This window comes from Hippoglossus hippoglossus, chromosome 22, assembly GCF_009819705.1.
Source record: "Hippoglossus hippoglossus isolate fHipHip1 chromosome 22, fHipHip1.pri, whole genome shotgun sequence".
In the NCBI taxonomy this organism is placed as follows: Eukaryota; Metazoa; Chordata; class Actinopteri; order Pleuronectiformes; family Pleuronectidae; genus Hippoglossus; species Hippoglossus hippoglossus.
In genome coordinates this window covers 12,903,168-12,925,598 of record NC_047172.1, presented here as the reverse complement: position 1 = coordinate 12,925,598, position 22,431 = coordinate 12,903,168, and the positions used below count along the sequence as shown (strand labels likewise).

At 43.6% G+C, this 22,431-nt stretch overlaps 1 protein-coding gene across 1 annotated transcript in view; it reads left to right on the top strand.

The window, feature by feature from the left end:
* The window catches only part of LOC117756050 (fibroblast growth factor receptor-like 1), a 30,560-nt gene that overhangs the window by 4,385 nt on the left and 3,744 nt on the right, over positions 1–22,431 (top strand). Inside the window, exons 3-4 of the mRNA XM_034576339.1 lie at positions 15,453–15,725; positions 21,809–21,895. Coding sequence (XP_034432230.1) covers positions 15,453–15,725; positions 21,809–21,895 — 360 coding nt within the window. The remainder of the gene's footprint in view (positions 1–15,452; positions 15,726–21,808; positions 21,896–22,431) is intronic.

The following is a 22,431-nucleotide window of genomic DNA, read 5'->3' as shown; positions in this document are numbered from 1 at the left end:
GTGGCCCCCGTATACAGAGTCTGGGTCCATTGGTGGAGAACAATGGATGGATTATTACGTGTGGTGGTCCCCCAGCTTGGACAGGGCAGCAGTAATTTATTTTAAACACTCCTCATCCCTTGCAGCAGACGGGGGACTCGCTTTACTGAGGCGCTGGCCATTTAGAGGTGCGTGAGAAGAAGTTACGAGAGTGAATGAGCGCTCTTTCATGCGCCTGGCTATATGTGCATGTGTTTTATTAAGCAGGCTGAAATTACCCTGAGAAAAGTCGTGATAATGAGACATGCAAGGAGCATGGGGCAATTTGGAAAACCTCCGAGGTACACCAACCGCTATTCCACCTCCCTCCCCGCTGCACCAGGTGGAAATACTATTCCTCCTGCCATGATCCCTCTGTTTCGATCACGGAAATAATGTTACCACCACTACAGCAATCCATGTTCCCCATCTATCAGCACACACTGCCGACCCTGTCAGTACAGGAGGAAACATTCGGGGAGAGGAATGTGTCAGACTTCACCCCTCGCAGGGAAAGAAAGGAAAGGGCTGTAGCTGTGATAAGTAGTCATAATGGAGGTCAGTTGGTGTTTGCTTTAGCGGGGTCATATAATCCCTGTGAGCAACCCTCCCCTCATTGACTGACTTTAATGGCCACTTCAATTAGCATTCATGTGTAATTTCAACAAGGCATTGTCCGCTCTCAGTATTCCTCACTCTCAGCTGTATGCTAATGCCCCGGGGCGCATGAGGAGAATTTCATTTTCTCCTTTTGTTTAAATGTTTTAAGTAAATCCCATTGAATCATAGGAGGGTCTCTGTGTGTACAATGCTGATTAGTTTGTTTGGGCAGTTGGCTCCGGGAGTGTTTTCAGACCACACACACTCTTCCTGCTGGCTGAATGGATTTGGGTTTGGTTAAATAGAATTCCTTTTGCTCCTGTTAACTTTCATGAAACCCATGGAGCAATTTACAAAGCGCCCACTAAGGGGGTCAGATTGTCACCATTCAAATAATAATCAACCTTTTTTCCTCTTCCCTGGTTCGACTTCCCTCGATTTACCAGACATAAGCCGTTTTCAGGCGTGAATTCCGGAAAATGTCCAGAAAATTGGGTCCGCACGTTTTTGCCTTTCACATATGAAGAACACAGCAGGAGATTTAGTGGTTCTCAACAGCTTCTGGAACATTCAGGTGAGAGGTGGCATCTGAGTAGAGCACACAGGAGGCAAGTCATTACGTATATATTCCACTGCGGAAATCACATCTTTTTGACGACATAAACAACATCACCTTCTACGTCTTCTACGGGTATTGCACCTATTTTTCATCCTCGGATATTTGTCTCGTGTAAAAAATGTTATGTCCCTGCTGTATTCTCACATGGGTTCTCGCTGACATTTTCTAGACATTTCACTAAGGGGCGCCTGGCAGAAAAAATGTTTCAGGAAATATCTGCAGAAACTTACCCAAACATTTGCATTCTCAAATACAGGCCCTTTAAAAAATTACAGAAACCAACCAGAGTTCGGTGCATGTCTGAAACCAGCTATGTTGATAAGGGATTTTTTTTAAATTGGCATCTACTCTGTATTAAATAAGCGTCTGATTAATCTGGACACAGTTTAGACTCCACACTTCAGGCTGCTGTGTTACACCCTTGGCCAGAATGAGAGTGGCCCGAGCGACTGCAAGCGAGCCTGTAGGTGGGGGTGAGGGTCCGCCTCGCTGGAACCTTACAAGTGACCTTACAATAACATTTCAGCCCCACAGTGGGAAATGTTTGTCTTGCGCAACCCCAGTTTCAAAGCCTCCTTCATTTCTCCAGTCCCACTCTGTTTTCTGTTTTTCTTTTGAGGAGCCAAGTCAAGAGAGAGACCCTCCTCCCTCCTCCTCCCTCCTCCTCCTCTTCCTTCTCCTCCACTTGTTCGTTTTGTGCTCCACAGCTGTTCACTCAGTCACCTTAGAAAGTGAAATGATGAGAATCCAATTGCTCCCCTCTTTCACCCCTCAACGGGAGAAGCCGTTTTGGTTTAACTGTAGATTTTAACTTGTAGATTTATGATTGGGGCCGTAAAGCAGCAGCAGGCAGGGGGTGCAGAAACCAAAACTTTTCCTCCTCTCTCCTTTTCTTCTCCCTCCTCCTCTATATGTTTCCTCTGGCACTGGCTCCGTGTTGCATCTTCTCTCAGTAGTGTTGAGGCCCCTTGTACAAAAACAGGAAACCATGTGCCAGGACAACCTTTTGCCGTTTCCAAAAATATACAGTATCTGCAGCGTACTGTATTAACATGATGGTGGCCCTCAGGATGTTTCTCGGACTGAGCAGGTTTTGACAAGTCCAGCCGTTGTCGTTATGATGTTAGTGAATAAAAGGCTGATTTAAAGCACAGAAACCTTATCTGGCCCATCGTACTGTATGTGCTTGTTTGCTGTACTTGCCACAGCCTGCTTGTGTCTGTGCTGCTAGCGCCTCTCTCTGACATATCAGAATACCTAATCAGACAGGAAGGAGATACCTGTTGCGTATCTTTTCAGGATAAGGTTCCTCTCTTATTTTGTTATATCACCGTGCCATCAAGTCTTTCATTGTTGTTCCTCTGTTTATGATTTTAGGAAGCAGTCGGGTGTTCGTCATCTTTACAACCCGACACCAGACGCCTCGTTATGAAAGTCTTGTCCATCTTTGTTTTTCTGCTACCTCCTCCTCACACGCGCACACGCACACACACACACACACACACACACACACACACACACACACACACACACACACACACACACACACACACACACACACACATAACCTGAACCTTAACCTAACTGTCCTGAACCAGGACCTCAGACATGACGTCTTGCCTCATCAGGACCGGGCTTTGGCCCCCATGAGGTGTACTGGTCCTGTCAAGGTCAGTGTTTATGCTGGAAAAGGTCCTAAAGAGGTAACAAAAATTAGTATACACACACACACTCATACACACTGAGCCAGGGAATGGCTGGATAACGAGCTCTGAATGAGGCCTCCACTGCTTTTGACACACACGCCCCCCGGACACTTCTTTCAGTTTCACCCCCACCTCCTTTCAGTTCACCTCCGATGGGCTTGAATGAGACCCCACATGGCTTTGTGGCTTTTTCACTTCCACTTTGTTTTTCATTCTCCTTGCGAGCGAACCCAGAAATTCTCGCTGCATTGTCCCCATTGACTGATGTTATAAAGAGTCTGGTTGGAGCAATCGCTTGTCACAGGACGTCAAAACAGGAGTTTTCATTGCAAGCGTATTGGCTGTCATGATGGAATTTGTTTGCTCCTGTTGCCCACAGCAGCAGTCTCTCGAGGCTGGAAGCAGAGGTGAGGAGGCAAAGAGGCCCGGGTTTTTCATTCAGGGGACCCATTGCTTCTGTAATGAATGGAAAAATGTGTCCCCGCTTTGACTCGAACAGTGGAATGGGACACGGGAGGAAAAATCATTTCAGGAGCAAAAAGTACAATTTGTCATATTTTATAGCAGGGCTACTACTATTCCAGACTGGAATTCTGCACCATGCAGTGAAACTGATTAGATTTCCTCATGCTCAGAGATGTGAGTTTGAGCCTTGGAACAGCCTCCAGCCTGGAGTTTAAGTCTTGGCAGATTGGGGCACTTCTCCATACATTCATAGTTATTCTGTGCCTCCATTGACAAATGGCTTAACTGGCTCTGCTTTTTGTCGATGTTTAGATTAATGAATAGACTCCAGAGATGAGAGTGTTGGCTCGTCGGTTTGGCTGGTTTGTTAGTTCAACACTTTGTTCCAGACGGAAATGTTACAAAAAGCATGTGATGGGTTTCCATAAAATTGTACAGGGACATTCACAGTTTCCAGAAAATGTGTTGATCCTGTGACTTTTTACTGTAGCGCCACCATGAGGTAAAACATTTGTAGTTTGCAGCAAAATGTCTTAACAACTGTTGGATGGATTGCCGTGGAATTTGCTGCAGGCCTTTATGATCCCATGAGGATTCAATTTGAACGTCTTCGCTGACTAATGCTCTACCAGCTCGTAGTTTTCACTTCTTCAGTAAAATATCTTGACATCTATCGAATTGATGTTTTGGCACCAAAATTGGTTTCCAGACCGTTGGTTCTATTTTGTTGATTCTACCACTTTTCGGACAGCAGGCTTGCACGTTTTAATTTACAGCGACATGTCTAACTAATAGAAAGTTGGTGCAGACATTCATATCCTCCACTGGGTGGATCTTACTGACTTGTGAGCATCTGACTTTTGCTCTAGTGCAACCACACACAGGGTGATATTTTTTTAATTAAAATACTGCATCCCACCAACAATTAGATGGCTTACCATGAATTCTTTCATTCATGGGGAGATAATTTAGTTTAAAACATTCAAACTTTAATTAGAATATCAACAGGAGGTTTTGACCTTGTGTCAAAGATGTATTGCAGAGATAGCTACTGATGTCAGCTAGCCCTGACCTGTCCTGTCCTGTCTTGTAAAACTACTTTATACCTCAAGTGGTCAAAGTGGTTCACTGTAGCGTTCAGTCCACTGCATCTTCCTTGTCTCTCTGACTGGGCAGACTGGTTCATGTTAAGTTGATGGTACGAAATATGAAGATTCAGTAATGTAACAGAAATCCTTGGTGCAGGACATCTCCTCTGGTCGTCAGCCATCGTCATAACCCATTGTGCAGGTCAACTTGATAAAGGACTGTGTGGCTCTGTGTGGACAGTTCATTAACAAAGAAAGAGACCGTCAGACTGGCAGACAGACGAGGATAGAGGGCAGTGACCTTTGTACAGCCGAGTAGTAAGGTGAACTGGGAAAGCACTGAACAAATTGTCACTGTGAAAGGGCGAGTACCACATTGTAATGACAAGCTCAACAGCTCCATGATGACAGATTGATTTCAGACAATATTCCTGGATTGTCAAGAGGCCCCATTGCTGTCAGTGAGAGCTTTGCCAGTTCCTCCCTCCCCTCCGTCCGTCTGTCTCGCCTCTCCTCTCCCCCCTTCTCCCCGCTCTGTCTCGTCTCTGTGTCACCCGCCTTTCTCTTTTCCTCACCCGCTCCTCTCCTCGCCACTCCCGCCCGCCTGTTCCTCTGTGAATCGCTCCATTCTGCCCGAACACTCCTGCTACATCACAGTCTGTCATTGGCCCCCTCCTGAAAAGACCTTGTTGACAAAGGCGCTGGTGTAAAGCGCTTCCCAGTGTCATGGGGACTGGCTGATACCTCAGACTGCACGTTGGTGTAGGGTTCCTCGAAGGACACTCAGCGCCAGGCTCGGCCATCTTCATCATCATCATCATCGTCATCGTCATCGTCATCATCATCATCATCATCATCATCATCATCATCATCATCATCATCACACAGATGTGACCACAACACACACAGGAGACACACACATTGGTCCGGTGGTGACAGCATGTCTGTCTCAAACGGTCTGTTTACTGCGTCTGTGCCTCTCTGCCAGTCAGAATAACACCAGGCCAACACTGAGCAAAGTGACTCGCCTTAGTAAGACATCTGCATCTCATTCAGCACCTCCAGGCTGGACTCCGACTGTGTCAATTGCACACAACAGATTGGATTTAGTTTTTTCCCACTGTGGAATGCAGGAAGGTTGAAGAGGAGGAGGTAGCGTGCAGGGAGTGACAGGATGCACCTCACTGTTGACTGATGGAGGCCACGAAACAACAAAACAGAGGTTTTGTTATGAGGAGGAGGTAACAGCCTTTCGAGTTTATTGTCCAGCATCGTGCTGTGGAGCCGTGGTTTCCAGCTAACGGGACTTAGAGCCAAAACTTTTCTATACCAAATAAAATGTATTTAAAATTCAAAATGGTCAAATACGAACGCTGGCATCAAGTGGTTGCTTGAATTTATACTTTATTGTTTGATACGTTTATTTCTAATTTAAGAACAAATTTCTTAAAAAGGAAAATGTTTGCATTGCTGCTGGTGTTACTCAACTCAATTTAACATTTGAACATCTTTCTTATAGCAACAAAAGCAGTTTGTAGAGTAATCCTTAAAAGAAAATGTTTCTACTGAAACTTGGATATCATTTCATCTCTCTCTCTCTCTCTCTCCGGCTTTCCTGTATTTGAATGATTTTTTATTAATTCAAAATTTTGAACTAATTCATGTAAAAAAGAAACGATTAGAGCAGTGCTTCTCAACCTTTTTGGTCAATGTGTATTCGGGAACCTTATCTCAGTTTATGGGGGATTGCGGATATGATGCATGAGCAGTTCAACCACAGAGCGAGTTTTCTTTCTGAGATTGTTTCTGCTTATTTTTACAAGCCAAACTGTTAATGAGAGAAAGCCAAGAGTCAGAAAGAATTGACATCATTTTATGTAAAAGAATCAACTGATTCATCCCGAACTGAAGGTATGAGACCAGTGGAGCAACAGTCCTACATTATACTAAAACTCAGCTGATTTGCCTTGTTTTGCCCACATGTAAAATCTGTAAACCTCTTTGTCTATAGCTCTCTGTAATTATTGTTTTTGTAAGACAACGTGAGGAATTCTAATAACGACGCTGAAGAAGAAACTGCAGAGGATTAGTCACATCAAAAATCAAATTTGATTGATCATAGCCGATATCCACCCCACTTGATACGGGCAATATCTGCACCTATTTCAATCCAAGGTGTTGGATCAGAGCATCCTTAAAAGATCAATAATGTGGGGTTTTTCATCTCGAAAAACCTCAAATTTATACTGGGGTCTGAACCATGTTGTTAAATACGAACTGTGAGTCATGAGGTTTTTAGAGGCATATTCAAGGCAGGTGGGTGATCATAATGAGACATTTTGTTGTCTTAAATTGCTTTGTCTGTGTGCATTAATGAGTGTGTGTGAAAGAGAATAAAAAGACAATACACAGATGGTCCAGAGCAGCCAAACATGTGTGAGTATTCTCACAATGCCCTGATCAGTGCCAAGTGCTTTGGTCCATCTCCAAACATATCAGACTGACAGTAATAAACAGGTGCTTGTTGGTGCCCTGCTCTGTATTGCAGACAGAAAGGTCTGTTTGAGTGTGTGTCATATGGCCGAGGCTGAGCCTGGGCCAGGGAGTGGGGTGTGAGATTGTTGGGATTCCTGGTTACTGCCGCCTGGGCCCACCTAATCCCCCTTCACTCCCCCATGCAGCCCTCCTCTCCTTATGAGCTGTGTGTTAAAGGAGGCCTCTCTGCCATCTTAGCCTCTGCTCCCCGCCACTCTCTAAATCAACTCTCCTCTCTTTAACTCTCACCCTACTTCTCTCTCCTTGGCTTCAATTTCTTTCTCTCCCCTCCTCTGACCCCTCTTTCTGTGTCTCTGTCTCTGTCTGTCACTCTATCTGGCCTTTCTCTCTCCTCCCGGCCTCCCTCCTGGTGCCTCTTCCCTGATAAGTGGCCCTAAGCACACACTCAGCCCCTGTGTGTGCACCAGGCCTTAGCCTAATGGAGTGAGATAAAGCGACTAGAGTGCCACTCACTGTGTGCTCTTTATATGACAGGGCGAGACCAGTGAATTACTGACTCTCAATCGCATGACAAGTTGTGCCTCTGAATTAGCACGTTTCTCCCCGAAAATTAGTCTTGTGTTTATCATTAAAAAGGAAACAACAACAGATTGACCTGTGTTGGCTTATTGATACATTTGAAATGAAACTGATAACATTACCGAATGATGACGAATGATTGGTTATCTCTAATCTTATTGTTAAAAGTTATTGCATACACTTGCATACACATACACTACATAATACATACTTATAAATAGCATATATAATGATATAATAACACCATATGATATTGATATATTTTTTCAATCTATATAAGCTATAGTCCTACAGGATGCAGAACAAATATTTTTGGAACTATGCATGACATCATTCTCAGATTTCATTGCGACCTCTGCATGATGTCACTTATTATATGTTGTCACATGATGTAAAATAATTTTCTGATGAATATAAGCTTGAGATTGTCTCTATAGCTCCACTGCCTGAGATATTTTGGAAAAAGTGTTTTTCAGACCATATTTTTGTTGATCTTGACCTTCAGCTTGACGTTTGACCGATCAGCTCCAAAAGTTAATCATCTGGAGATACCCCACCTCCAAGTAATAATCCCACCAACCCCACACACACACACACACACACACACACACACACACACACACACACACACACACACACACACACACACAGAGGGGTGAAATCAATACACCGCTTGTTTGGCTATTGTTTAATAAATCCCACAAAAACAGTAAAACCAACAGATCTTATACATATTTTTTTTTCAAATATATGATTAATTATTTCTCAAAACAGCTGAGCACTGTATAGTCTTTAGTGAATGCCATTTAAACTGGATGTGCTGGTGACTATTTTAAGATGAATAATCAGATACACTTTTGATTTGCTAGCAGCAGGATTGGATGGTGCAATAAACCAGTGCTCATGTTCAAGGTAATGGGAGATCATGTCATGCAGTGTGGCTCAGTGATTTTCAGTATTTTTCAGACAGCAAGACCTATGGCTCAAAAGAATAAGAAAAATATTGAATATATAATAGTACAGGTTGTATCTTTAGCAGGGAGAAAAATACTCTTTATACCTGTCAAAGAGTATTTTTCTATTATTAATAATAATATGAATAATAAATAAGTATTAAAACTACTTTCAAAAGAAAACTACCACTTTCTGTGCTGTGGTCGGGCAGGTAACACACTGGAAAAGCAGGCTATGAAGTGTTCCACTGCACCGTGTATACAGTATCCAGTTATAAGACAAAACAGCCACTCAAAGACCGTTATATGAATGGCCTCTATTAATTCAGGTGAAGGACTTTCCATAAGGAAGACTCCATACTTTTCCACGCTTGTAGACATATGGAAAAGTACAGATGCCTCATGGAAAGCCCTGAACCTGAATTAAAAGAGGCCTTTCACATGATCAAAGTATATATTCTGTAATAAATCACACAAGGCAGGACTTCTCCCCGGAACTAAGTTAGTAAGCAGCCGGGATCCTGACATATCATGTCTCATGATCGGTTTTGTCTGTAGGAAATAGCATTGCAATGGCCACACTTACATAACATATGGTATTCACAATGTCAAGTATTTTTTTTGTTGAGGTACTCGTTTAAGGTTGTGAGATGTTAAAATGATGACTAGTGTTCATAAAAATCCTATCTGTACACAGTTTAAACACATAAATGATTTATTATAACCTGGATTTTTGTTGCACTATGATGGCAGATGACAGAAGTTAGGGGTTCACACACGCTTCTTCTCTCCGACAGAGGCAGCTGAGGCAGGGAGAAAGCAGTCAGGTTTAATAAAATGTAGCAGCTCAGAGTTCAAAGGCTCCACAGTAGGGCCTGTTAAGGGCAGGCCGCGTGATGGAGATGTTTCCAGAAGCTTTATGACGCTGGAGTAATTTCTCTCCGTTTCTTTCCTGTTCTTTTGATGAGGGGTCGGCAAGAGTCTGTTGCTCTGGAGCCAATCGCGAAGGAAGCAGATGCGGCTTCACAGTAAACAAGCGGCGATGTTGTTCCAGTGATTCAACTCTGATCAGATAGATGGACTGGAGCATCTTATCCTCTTTGACTCTTTTCTTTTTATTCCAGCCCCCCCCTGCTGTTCCTCTAGTCCCTCATGTCACCCAATAGCTCCTCCTGTACCATTCCCACCACCAAAGAAGTTGCTATTCAGCCCACATCAGATGGTAATGAAGAAAGAGCCATTGTCCTGGCTGGTCTTACTCCGCTCTTATCTATTGATTGGAAAGGCGAGAGGGGAAAATAACCGGTATTGATTACCACAATGGGTGAATTTGCTGGGCAGGACGTCTGGAGGGGTAAGAAAAGACGGCGTCCTTCACCCTCCGCTGCCCCGCTGCTGTCAGAGCACCACCACTCCACACATCCCGTCCCCTTTCACCCTGTCACTACCTCCCCTCCCTCCCTCCCTCACTTCAACTTGCCTCTGACCGTTTTATGCAGATTTTTATCTCTGCTTGTGAAATGTATAGCTAAGCGCAGCCTCATGGTCTGAACAGAAGCTCTGGCCTTTCACACACTCCCTGAGCTGTAGTGTCGGCCTCACCTTTCGCTTTCGCCCAACCCCTCGAGTCTCAAGTGAAGTCACCGACTCTGGATTTGGTTTCTTCGCTTTCATGAATTTTTTTTTTGGTATCTCATGTTCCTTGAACTCTTCCTTATTGGCTACTTTTTTCCCCCCGCCATCCATTTTGAAGATTTTTATTATACAACTGTTCCTGAGATTTTAAGGGAATATTTCCCTCCAAGCAATGGGCTCCATTAAACCTTTCACCGTTACGTTACAGGTCTGTCGGCTCTTGTACGGTCTGCTGAACTAACACAGTGCTGCTGAGTAGGAGGAAGCATTCTCCAGCTTCTATCTGTCGCTCTGCTTCTTATCCTTTATGTAAATACTGCATATTCACTTGGATCAGTGTTTATCTAAGTAATGAATCACTACAGTCTGGCAGCGTGCAAAAGCCTTTTGATGCACACGAAATTCTTGCAGTTGGCTGGAGATTAAGGCCCAAATCCTTTTTATTAGAAGATGTTTACAGTGTTGTTTGAATTACCGTGTGCTGTATCGGGCAGACGGTGTTGCGTGCATTATCACGTTATTCTCATTGTGGTTGGTTAAGTTCCAGGTGTTCGCTGCTGGAGCATCTGTCAGCAGCCAAGACAGCCCCTTTATTGACATGTTTGCAAAGACTAAAAAAACCAGAGCCCTTTGTATGGCAGGAAAAATGTGTGTACACATCATTACAAATCCACAGGTGTTTTGTAAAAGAGAAAATAAAGAGAGAGGTGCCAGCACATCTGATCATTGCTCAACCCTGGCAGCTTTTGTGGGCTTATTTTTTCTTTCTGCGTTTCTGTGTTTCATTTGCATTCTGACATTTCCTAACATATTTCCCTCCACGGATGCCTGGACGTCAGATCAACAGTTAATTTCCCGGCTCATAAAGATTCGCAGAAACGACTATATTTAGTCTGAATCGTAAGAATGCCTCTTATTGAATGTGCCCCTTTCTCTTAAAATAATCCTTCACCAAATTGAGCAAAGAAAAACAGTGCTAATTCTGTGAGTCGCCAGGCGCCCTCCTCCTCTTCCTGAGCTATGAAAGATTCCATTCACACATGGGGCTCGGCTATAATAAGGAGCGCTTTACCACCGCTGCAACACGGGAAAGCCCATATGGTCGTGTGTATCATTTTCCATTTACAGACCAGCTAACAATTCTAACAATTTGAATAAACACTGTGAAATGCTCAGCAGTTTGTCATAAATCTGGCACATTCCCATTCATCACAGCCTCCGCAGAGGAACTCACTTATGGTAATTGAGAGTTAGCCTCAGAAGAAAAAGAGCAGCCACAGTACATTTCACCCCCAGTATGGCGTGATCACATGTTGCATTTCACACTTGTTGAACTATGTATCTTACAATCAAGCAGATAAGGCAAATAATTCCCCTTTTCTCAGATTTGGATTTGCTACAGAAGGGCCTCTGTGTGACTTCTGAGCTTTCAACTCCAAGGTTAAGGGAACCTGTCCTTGAGAGAGTTAGGAGGAGGAGGAGGAGGAGGAGGAGGAGGAGGAAGAGGAAGAGGAGGAGAATGAGGAGGAGAAGGAGAGTCCCTGTTGAAGAAAGGATGGTGGTCATGCACACAGCACAAATACTTATTAAGTTATTCAGATGATGTCCTTGATTTCAGCACCTCTTCATGTCTTGTTTTTCGAAAGGACTTCAAACGTTTTTTTTAAGGGGCGGAGATGGAGGGAGGAAATCATTTGTTGCACATTCCTGGTGCCTGGAGCCTCAGCCAAAGCTTTTATAGTTTATTAAGCCAAAAAAACTTAGGAGGTGGAGTCGTCCTGTGGAGCACAAGTTCAAGATCACATAGAGCCTTATCACAATTAAAAGAAAAGTTAGCCATTTTGGTAATTTTGTTTTATTATTTTGGTAAAAGTTACTTTGCCCGTCTCTGCTATAACTTCCGACGCAAACAACCTATGACAAAAGAAAAACACATTGCTAGCCAGTTTGCCAGTCAGCTTCCCCCCCCTCCACTGTTTGTATTAGTCACTTGTAATGGATCACGATTATTCTATAGCTGTTTGCTGTGTAACATGAGTAAAGAGTTCCGTCAGGTTGATTTAGATTTTAATCGGCAAAAGGTGTTGAAGACAGCAACTCCCATGATTCCACACTGCTTCACGACATCATCCAACTAGACTCGTTATTGTTTTAATTAAGAGACCCCCTTGCGGCCGAAGTTACATATTGTAAGTTTAATATGTAAATTAAATGTAAGGGTACAGCCAGCACAAGGCTAAAACAGTTAGAGCACAAAATCTTGAAGATTATCCACACAAAGTGTTGAATGCTCTGCTAACAACTCAGCAGAGATTTTACAGTTCACCATTCATTCAGATGTTCCCCCTAGATTTCCCCAAGAAGTATATCATTCTAAGTTAATGATGTTTGACACAAGCTGTTCATATGTAGGATTTTTGTGTTTCGACACTTTGCTTCAACTAAACCTTTGACATGAATCAGGCCTCGTTTCGTGCGTGATTTCCCTCCATAAATCCAGAGGGAACGCATGGTTGAGTGACTTGTGGGACCATAAGTCAGAGGAGATAACTGAAGCTTATTTGTTCAAGATTTGGCAGAAATGTATTTGTGTTTTCACGCGGCGGTTTAGGATCAACTCAGTCCGTATGAGCCCCAGCAACACCAAGCCAATGCTGTGACCTGTTTGTGGTCCTAAATCAGAGTCCGCGAGAGCAGAAACAGTGAGCGCCTCTGTTCTGCTCTTCTTTTAGGAGAGGAGTGAGAAATGGGCCGGCTGACAGCAGCCAAAAAAGACTGCAATTGCATTTTCTCCACAGACATAAACAATGACACTTCCAATTTCCTGTGGACGAGGGAAGACCATCCACAGAGAGTAAGGAATACTCTGTGTGTGTGTGTGTGTGTGTGTTCATGCTTGGTTGGGAAAGAAACAGAAAGAAAAAGGAAGTAGGCTTTCTTCATTCTACACTCACAAGATTCACTTTTTTCAGTTGAGTATTGTGGCACTACATGTTTTTGTGTGTCGAGCATTTTTACTGTCTAATGTCGAGCGGCACTGCAGTCGACATATCGTGTATGTTTTACCTGCAACATCTGAGATACATCTGTCGGCAATGTGATGGATAAAACGACCAGATGGAGTTACCTGTGTCTCCTCCTCCACTGCAGCCCCATCAGTAAACTGAACTTCTTGTTTACCATATGTGTGAAATGCACCAAAGGAATGTGTGTGTGTGTGTGTGTGTGTGTGTGTGTGTGTGTGTGTGTGTGTTTGAGCGTGTGTGTAAGTGTTGGGAGAGGCCATGTGTACTTACCCTCCCCATTGTTTTTACTGCTACCAGACCAGCCATTTGTTCGGAGGCACAGACTGCGCTCTGTGTACTTTTGGGGGCTGCTGCTGCTATAGGGTTTGGTTGCATTTCCTCCCCCCCGTTTTTTTTTTTTTCACTCCCCCAATCTCCTGTTTCTCTTCGGTGTCTAGTCAGCTCAGTAATTCAGGGTTTTGTTTGGTTTTTGGTGGAGGTGGTGGGGGGGTTAGTTGAAGACCTGGTGCTGTGCGAGCAGCAGCGCAGGCCTCCTAACACCATCACAGGGCGTTTCGGCCCGCTTCACTTCACCAGATCTGAGGGAGCAGACCCGAGCCAATTATGAGCAGGGAGAACAGGCTGCTGTCCGTCTCACTGTGACCCACCTCCCCCCGCAACACTTTGATCTCTTGCACGCTACACAAAACCAGAGCCAGAACACTTTACCCTCTCTGTGCAGGCAGTGGATGACAAGGCTTGTCCAATTATTACAATCTGGTTTCAACATTTCTGGGTGATCAGACAAAAAGATGACAAATTACCTCTATCTCATTCCATCTGCCTACAGCCATGCTGTTTTCAAGGCTGTGTGTAGTCAGGGAAATTAGGATTGAGATATTTACCCCAGCCGAGGAGGTTATGTTTTCAGCCCTGTTTGTCGGTTGGTTGGTTTGTTTTGAAGCAAGATTACACAAAAACAACCGAACGTTTTTTTTCACAAAACTTGGTGGAAAGATGTGGTGTATTTGTCAGAGCAGAACGCACTACATGCTGGGGCAGATCTGAGTCAGGGTGCGGATCCAGGAGTTTTTTTTTATCCACTTTCTTCAACATTTCTAGATAGGACACTTTTCAAAATTTTTCCCGGGGAATAATTGATGGATCTTGATCTAAAAAGGCACATTTAGGGAACTGATATTTATGAGTGTCTGATATTCTAGTGTAGCTTGATTGGGCGCTGTTGGGCCTTGGCGAAGATATGTGCTCTACTGAGGGCCATTTGCTGATTTCAATAAATTTACAGGGTAGGGTGTAGCATGGGTAAGATGTCCACTTGTAAGTATAAAAACAGTGATTTTGCAGTGTTTCTTTGTTAATAAACTAAATATATAATTGGTTAAATTGAATAAATAAAAATGCACTGATATGCCTGATCTTTGCATCCCATTGTATTTCCTGCCACGTAATGCGTGAGGGGAGTTTCCATAAGCTGCTAACCCACCATAACGTTTAGCGTATTGTGGTTTAGATCATCGGTTTCCAAACTGTGGGGTTAGGATTCCTTAAACGGGTCACAGGATAAATAAATGTAGGAGAAAAACATTGCGATTCAAAGTTTGGTTTTCATCTTGGAATTACCAGCAAAACCATTTCATTCAATGGGTGTTCTGAGGGTTTTGGATAGAGTTTTAATGGATGTTCAAATTTAAATTCCTTTGGTCTTGAAGAGCAATTGAATCAGCCTGTTTGTGATTATGATTATTTTTAGAATCTGATCTCCTCTTTTCTTCTCACGTAAGTTTCTGGAAAATTTCCCTTCATAAAATCCTTAAAAATGTAAAATCTAAAAGGATCTTTGCATCCTGTCATAATAGGTAGCAGACATTGCTTTGTCATAGGGATTATAGGATGACACGGTTGGTAATCACTGATCTAGGTGTTTTCTTTCTATTGTCGAAGAAAACCAAGGTGATTTACCATTTCAAAAATATTGATATAAACACATTTTAATGTTATTGTGAGCTGCAGATTCAATCATGTGATTTGTTTTTTCAAAAGCATATTTTGAATAATTGCCTTCAGGTTATCAAAAACACAGCTCAAAGAACACCTTAATGATCCTTGAGACAAATGTGACGCAGGGCAGACGCACACAAAGAAGAAGAAAAGGCACCCTGACAACACTGTCTGTCTACACTAGCTCAATAAATAGCCTTCTGTACATGGCTTCAGGTTGATATTTGGCTTCTAAAAAATGAATGATTTTTGTGTATGCGTGTTCTCAGGACCTCCACGGGTTTCAGCGAAGGTTGCTCACAGGCAGTCAGCCCGACTTGGAAGTGCCATTAAGCTGCCGTGTCCGGTGGAAGGTGATCCTCCACCCCTGATTATGTGGACCAAAGACGGGCGCAACATCCACAGCGGCTGGATCCGTTTCCGTATCCTCCGCATGGGCCTGAAGATCAAGGAGGTGGAGGCAGATGACACGGGCACCTACATCTGCAAAGCTACAAACGGCTTTGGCAGCGTCAACATCAACTACACCCTCATCGTCATCGGTGAGTGCGGATGGAGTTCAGTTTGAATGACCTGCTTCTCTGTTGGTTCCTGGGATGAGATCATCGATTGTTGTAAAATGTGTCACTCTTCCTGAAAACTCAAGCTCAGTTCAGCATCTATAAAAGGTGGAATCACCTGCGCTGTAATGAAAACCAGAGACTGTGTCAGTGAGTCAGGTCTCTGATTCGTTCGGTCGAACCACCTCGTCTTCCTCTGTGGTATTTCAAGACCACGTTTTTTAACCGTCCCCTGCTGTCAAACATCTCAGCGCAGTTCAAATGTTAAAAGACAGCATCACTCATAGAGTTCGAGGTCTAAAACAAGTGGATTTATGGAGGTTTAGTGCTTGATCCTCTCATCTATTGTATTTGTTACGACCCCTACCTCTCCCTGCCCAAAGTCAACAGCGGGACGGGATATTGTTTCATACTACTTCATCCTCTGTGACTCAACTGGATCTCAAGCTCTTCCTTCTCCTTAGGCTACACTCTTTGGAGGCAGGAGGTCCGCAGCTCCTCAATAAGAAACACATTCAGTGTAATAGTGCTGGTTTGTCCCCGGACTCTCACACAGCTATCCAACAGGGCCTGGAGGATTAAGCGCAGCCTGGCCGGGTGTGTTGCTCATTTGTGCGTGTGCATACAGTGCATTTCCTCTGCGCTGGAGCAGAGCATGATGAATGAGCAGAGTGGAGCGTGAAGGCTGTGTTTAGTCTAATTACTCTAAGATGCCTAATTAGGGCCAGAGTCTGCAGCCTCTCTCCTCTGAGCAGGAGTTATAGCCGGGTCTTGTGACAGCTGCGCTTCAGAAGAAGAGCCATAATCAGGCAGATGTGGGAAAACACTTCAGAAAACGGCGCCCGTTGTAATAAAGCGTGCTCGTGAGATGGGAATAGACCGACGTTTATTTTAGTCTCCCTCAATATGAAGTTGTCATTGAGTTCAAAGGGAGGGTGTCTGCTGATTGTGCTAAAATGAAAGGCTGGAGATCGAGGCAACGAGCCAGCTATAATGTCAAGGTTCAGTCTACAGTTCTGCTATATAGTATTAAAGTCAGACGTGGGAATGTGTCTGCATTGGACATTCAAAATAGAACATATTCTGAATCAATCAAGTGATGGATAACCCAGCACTGTCATTAGGTTCACTGTCCTGATTGGATACTGTGCAGTGTCTCTTTAATTATGTTTTGCTCTAGAAATAAAAATTTCAAAACTGAAATTACACTTCAAAGTAACTGCAGATGAGATATGAGCAGATGTCGTCCAGATTCACAATAAGCAGCAAACACACAGCAGTAATTATTTTTCATCCATGAATAAAAAATAGCTTTTTTTAGGGGGCGGCATTTAAGTTTTTGAGTAAAAATATTGAAACGTGGCAGCATGTAGATCTTGACAAGATTTCAGGCTGGCGAGAGGAGAAACGTTATCATGAGAAAAACAAAAAAGCTAGAATGTGCCAGATGATGTAGTTTGTTAACTGTGTCAACAGTCACAGCTGAAGAGTCACTGTAATAATAATAGTAATCATTGAAACAGTTGAAACCCCTCACAATCCAGAAGAAGAGGAAAGATATAAAGTGCTGCCAAGGTCCAACAATCCCCTTATGAAACCACTAGATCTGGATTTCTATTTGGATCTGCACCAAATTGCAAACACTCTTTTTTTCTTCATTAAGACCAGCACCAATGGTGTAATGGTTCTTCGTGGCCTGTGTTGCATCTTTTCGTCAAGTTTTGGGAATTCTGTACTGTTATTTTTCTTAATCTTACAATTTTGTGTGTGCACTGCAGTGAGCACACTTACAGATACACAGTTAGAAGCTCATATGAATGTAAGAGACACAGTCAAAGAAAAGACCTCTCCCATTCACAGGAGGGTTCATTGCAATGATTGGAATCTCGGTTTTTACATACTACATGTCCCATGATGCTTGTATTCTATAAACACCATAAACCGGTCCTGATCACGATTTACTGACTCTACCTCATGGTGTTGTTATTTATCATTTCATATAAACCTGACAAATTGAAGTTAGTTTTGGCCCCGAGCGAGAGCTTGAATAAACATGACCAAATACAAATAAAGAAAAAAGTAGGGTCTGTAAAAACTTTCCCTGACCGCTTTGCTTGTTTTTTAAAATGAAGTATTTGTTTCTGCTGCAGAGAGTAATACTGAACACGCATGTGAAATTTATTCTTGGATTTAAATGTTGATTTAAGGCAAGGAGATAAAGAAGGATGAATTAAACATATTAAGGCCAAACTACACACACACACACACACAATTAGCCAATAATCTCCGTAGTAGATTACTTTCTCCCAGTGGTGTGTTTATGCGACAGATAAGTCGTCTGCTTTGGCGTCTGCTGTTGTTCGACCCAGTGAAAACAAAGACTCGACTAAAAGCATTTTTCAGACTGTTGTGATGAAGCTGGCATTGAATCATAGGGTGATCAGTTCAACCCGACTGCCGGCGTCGCTCTGCTCCCGCTCGGAAAAAATAACCATGGAAGTTCAGTCAGCTTTTCTTGGAAGCATTTTTCTATCCGATTTTTATCAGAAGTGTTTTTGCCCTTTATGGAAGAAGACTTTTCTGGCCCGACTCTGAATCTCAAGCTGGTTTGTTCCATTTCCTACTTGTCCTCTGGTGCTGGTGAGTGCATGACAGCCCCCCCCCCCCCTCGTCCTGCTCTCTTGTCCATCATCCATTGGACTCTGGCAGTCCATCACCGCAACGTTTGTTTTCACAGATAATTGTTCCATCAGGGGTAAGCCGGATTTTGGGTGCCTTTTTTGCCACAGAGATTAGGAGGCCTCTTTGTCAAAATACTTACACTATAATGCAGCCAAACAGTCTGCAATTATCGTGAGCAACACTTTCCATTAAGGTTGAATCGGCTAATTGTTCGCTATTTTAATGCAGTTAACCTGCTGCGAGGCCGATTATGTTCCCCAAAAAGATCAGAGAGGAGAGTTTATTTATTCGAAATACTGTAAATGAGGGGTAGCTCCCAGCGTAGCTCCACATACATTATCCATCATGTTAGTTTATTGTTTTAACGGATCACAGAGTGAAAAAGAACGAGAAGCAAGACGGTTGTTGCGCCGGTCGGGGGGGGGGGGGGTTGACCAAATCCTGGCAACGGCTCAAGTTCAAGGCCCAACGTGGAGTGCAAAACTTTTAAAACATTGCCTGAGATGCAGCAGAGAAAACAAGCAGAAGAAGGTTGAGGAGTTGAGAGAGTGAGGGGTTTTACAGGGTGATGTAAGCGGGGGGCGGGGGGGGGGGTTCCACTGCGGCTGGAGAGATAGCCTTCTTCCCATCTGCCAGCGGACGGCCTGTCCTCCCATGAGCTATCTGAAGAATTTGGTCAGTCAGTGCAACATGGCGCCTTCTCAATCCCTCCAGCTGGCTGTTTGGGCCCTGTTTAGGGTGGTCCCCTGACAACTGGCCCCCCATCACCTCCCTGCGCCCCACTGGGATAGACCGATAACACGCAGCAGCCTCTCCGGTCACAGCTGCTCGTGCCGCAACAGGCGTCATGTTCGCATTAACATAGGATTGTCATATTAACATTTACAGGATTGGATTTTAATGTTTATGTCTACACAGATAGCATATTCCAAGGCTGGCAGTGCTCGTCGCTACATGGAGATGTTGGCTCCCGCGGCACATTTTTCATTTCCCTGCTCTCCAGAGACGTCGTCAGGCCAACAGTCGGATAAACTGCCTTGTATGTAACTGATCTCATGTGGTAGCTGTTTGGAGATTTCCAGAGTGTGATGCAAGGCCACTGCGCATAACTTTCCCTGACCATTACAATGTCCCCAACAACATCTGGAGCTCATTGTGACCCCAAATCATCAGGCCCTTTTCCTGTGATTCAGCTGGCACAGGAGGCCGGAGGAGAGAGAGTGTGTAGCTGCTTGTTTCCTGTGGCTGGATTTGTGAATGAAGCGGGAGGGGATGGCGTCAGACCCTAAACAGTGTAGCGAGTGTATGAATGGAGGGTGATTGCATTTTAAACAAGCTGATGGCTTCACTTGGATCATTTACTTGCATAAACATGCATTCGAAATAGGACCCTTGTAATTGAATTTCCTTGTGCATAATGAACCCTTGATTTCATAGAGTACATAAAGTATAAGGAATCTTTGTTTGATCACTGATTGCATAATAAGTTGCAGATTTTTCTGACTTCTTGTACACAAGAGCAGGCCCCTGAAATATTCAGAGGCCTCTCAGTCTCAGTCCTCTCAGACACATTATTGATTATTTTACTTTTTCGTCTCGCAAACATAACATATTGTCAGCTACGAGATGTCTTACCTCGCCCTGTCTGCAGCCAAGTGAGTCAACAGTGTGTGAGGACAATCGTGGCGAGGGACGGCTTTGACAGAACAGATGTATAAAAGGTGCCATTGTTCCCTAGAATCGCCAAAAAGTGGAGAGGAAATAGATTCAGGGGGAAAAAAAGTCAAAAAGAAAACCCCGGCAGTGTGGGACCATGTTCTGTTTGGATTGGGAGGTTCAGGAACCGGCAGGAATGCGGAGAGCCCAAGTGAGCAACAGAGAAATATTTCTTCCAGTGGAGGCTGTTTTTTAAAGGAATGGGTTATTATAGTTGGCCAGTTAAACCCCTTCAAATAGCCATGACATCATGGCTGGGCCTGGTGCTGCAGGGGACAAACAAAGGAGGGTCTGTACCCGGAGAACCCTAGAGAGCTGTGTGCGTTTCGGGGGGACTCGGAGGGAGGCAGAACGAGGGGGTTAGAAGTCACATCTGGTCTCTTTACCTGACCCAATCAAACCCTGAGAGGGAATCAACTGTGCCAAACTGCATCGAGAATCATCCAACACAAGGCTGCACTCAACTAGAAAATAAAAAACGAGACACGAAAGGTACAGAAGTGGCTGGCTATAGTTTTTCCAATTTTTTGATTCTCATTCAAACATACAGTTAACCTGGCCTTCACACAGTGGAATTGTTTCTTTCTACTTCCCTGACTTCTGGTTGAAATGCTGTGAAGTACATTGACGGTTGCATCTAATATGAAGTGACTCCTCAGTCGTATCAGATGAATCATTTAACAGCAGCCTCTCTTCAATGATCATCTGCTTAGTGTCTCCTCCTCCCTCCCAAAGAGTGGCGAATATTGGCGAGGAACCCAGTCTGCTCCGCTAATTCACCAATGCTTAACCCGAACAGTCGATATGCGTCACCAACCGTCGATTAGGTTTCTCTCATTATATTTTCTCTAAGCCCGTCTTAGCCCCGCTGCATGATGTCAGCCAATGACATAAACTCCACAGCTGTCTCCTGGAACTGCACGGGCTTATGAAAACTGATCATGTTACTTCCAAATGCTAGCAGCATTTGCGAAGCGCACCCCGCTCGGAGGAGCCGAACCATAAATGCCAAATTTACTCGCACAGAGCCGAGAGCACTTTGCCGGTGCTGTTTGGTGTTGGCTCGCTGTGTTAAGAGCTGTGACGGTGACAGAGTTAAAACAAAGTCATGAAAAGTTAAAACAGGCTTTAAAAGTAGCCACAGTCTGGCATTGATCTTGCTCTATAATGCATGTACAGTAGAGTAATTTAAGAAACATGTAGCCAATAAAAAATATTACTCTTAAGTTGCTTCAGATACCAATAAAATGTATTCCGGACTTATCATGCAACTATAATTTTGACTTTTTGTTTCTTTTTTCCGAACCTTGAGAGGCAGTTGACTGCTCAGCACAAAACTGAGACTTCAGTCAAGGCTGGAAGTCGACCTTGACCTTGACTAATGATTATTTTGTCAAACTTTGGAAGTTTGATATCTGGTCTGCAAGTTGCTTAAAAAATACCAACGGTTTTTCTCTGCAGTCTCTAACTGACAGCAGATGTTGGGTGTCATCACCTCAAATCAACACTTTGTACAACTTTACTCAGATTATATTTTGTAACATCACTCTTCTGCTGTTTAAAGGCTGTTTCTGCACAAGATTGAGTCTTTTCCTGCAAGATTTGTTTTTATGTAAATAACAAAAGAACTTACACCTTGTTTCTTTTCTCCGTTGGTGTGTTAACAGATGACTCCGGTTCTGATAAAACCAGACCAGGAGGAGCTGATGGAGCGGAGTCTGAGTTGGGCGCCGATGGCATGTTGGACAAATTTGGTAAGAGCTCTGCTTGCTTGGCATGCTGTCAATGCGGCAGTGGTAAATTAATGGACCGTAATAGTGGTTTTGTATGTTTTATTTTACTTTCTACAAATCCCATGTACTTTCACAGCTCATTGCAAACTGTGGCTGCTGGTTTTTTTTGTTTATAGCATCAATGGAGTCATTTGAATCACTGAAGGATGTGAAAATCTGTCAAAGTCAAAGTTACATTATTGTCATTTGGGCAGTTAAAATGCAGATTGATTTGAAAAATCGGCATAGTTTTATTCTGCCATGTTATTAAAGCTTTTGCTTGATGTTCACTGGGATACACCCAGTCAACTATTTGATTTTGAAGCCATAAGCCATGGGGCGGCTGTGTAGAGACACTAACCAGAACGTCTGTGGTTTGATACCTGCCTCCTCTAGCCAAGGTTAGGATTCTGAGCAAGATCCTGAACTCTAAATTGCCCCTGTTTGATAGAAATAGTGCTGTGTAGAGAAAACGTGTGTGTGTATCATTTATTATTTACAAAAATAAATCACTGGCT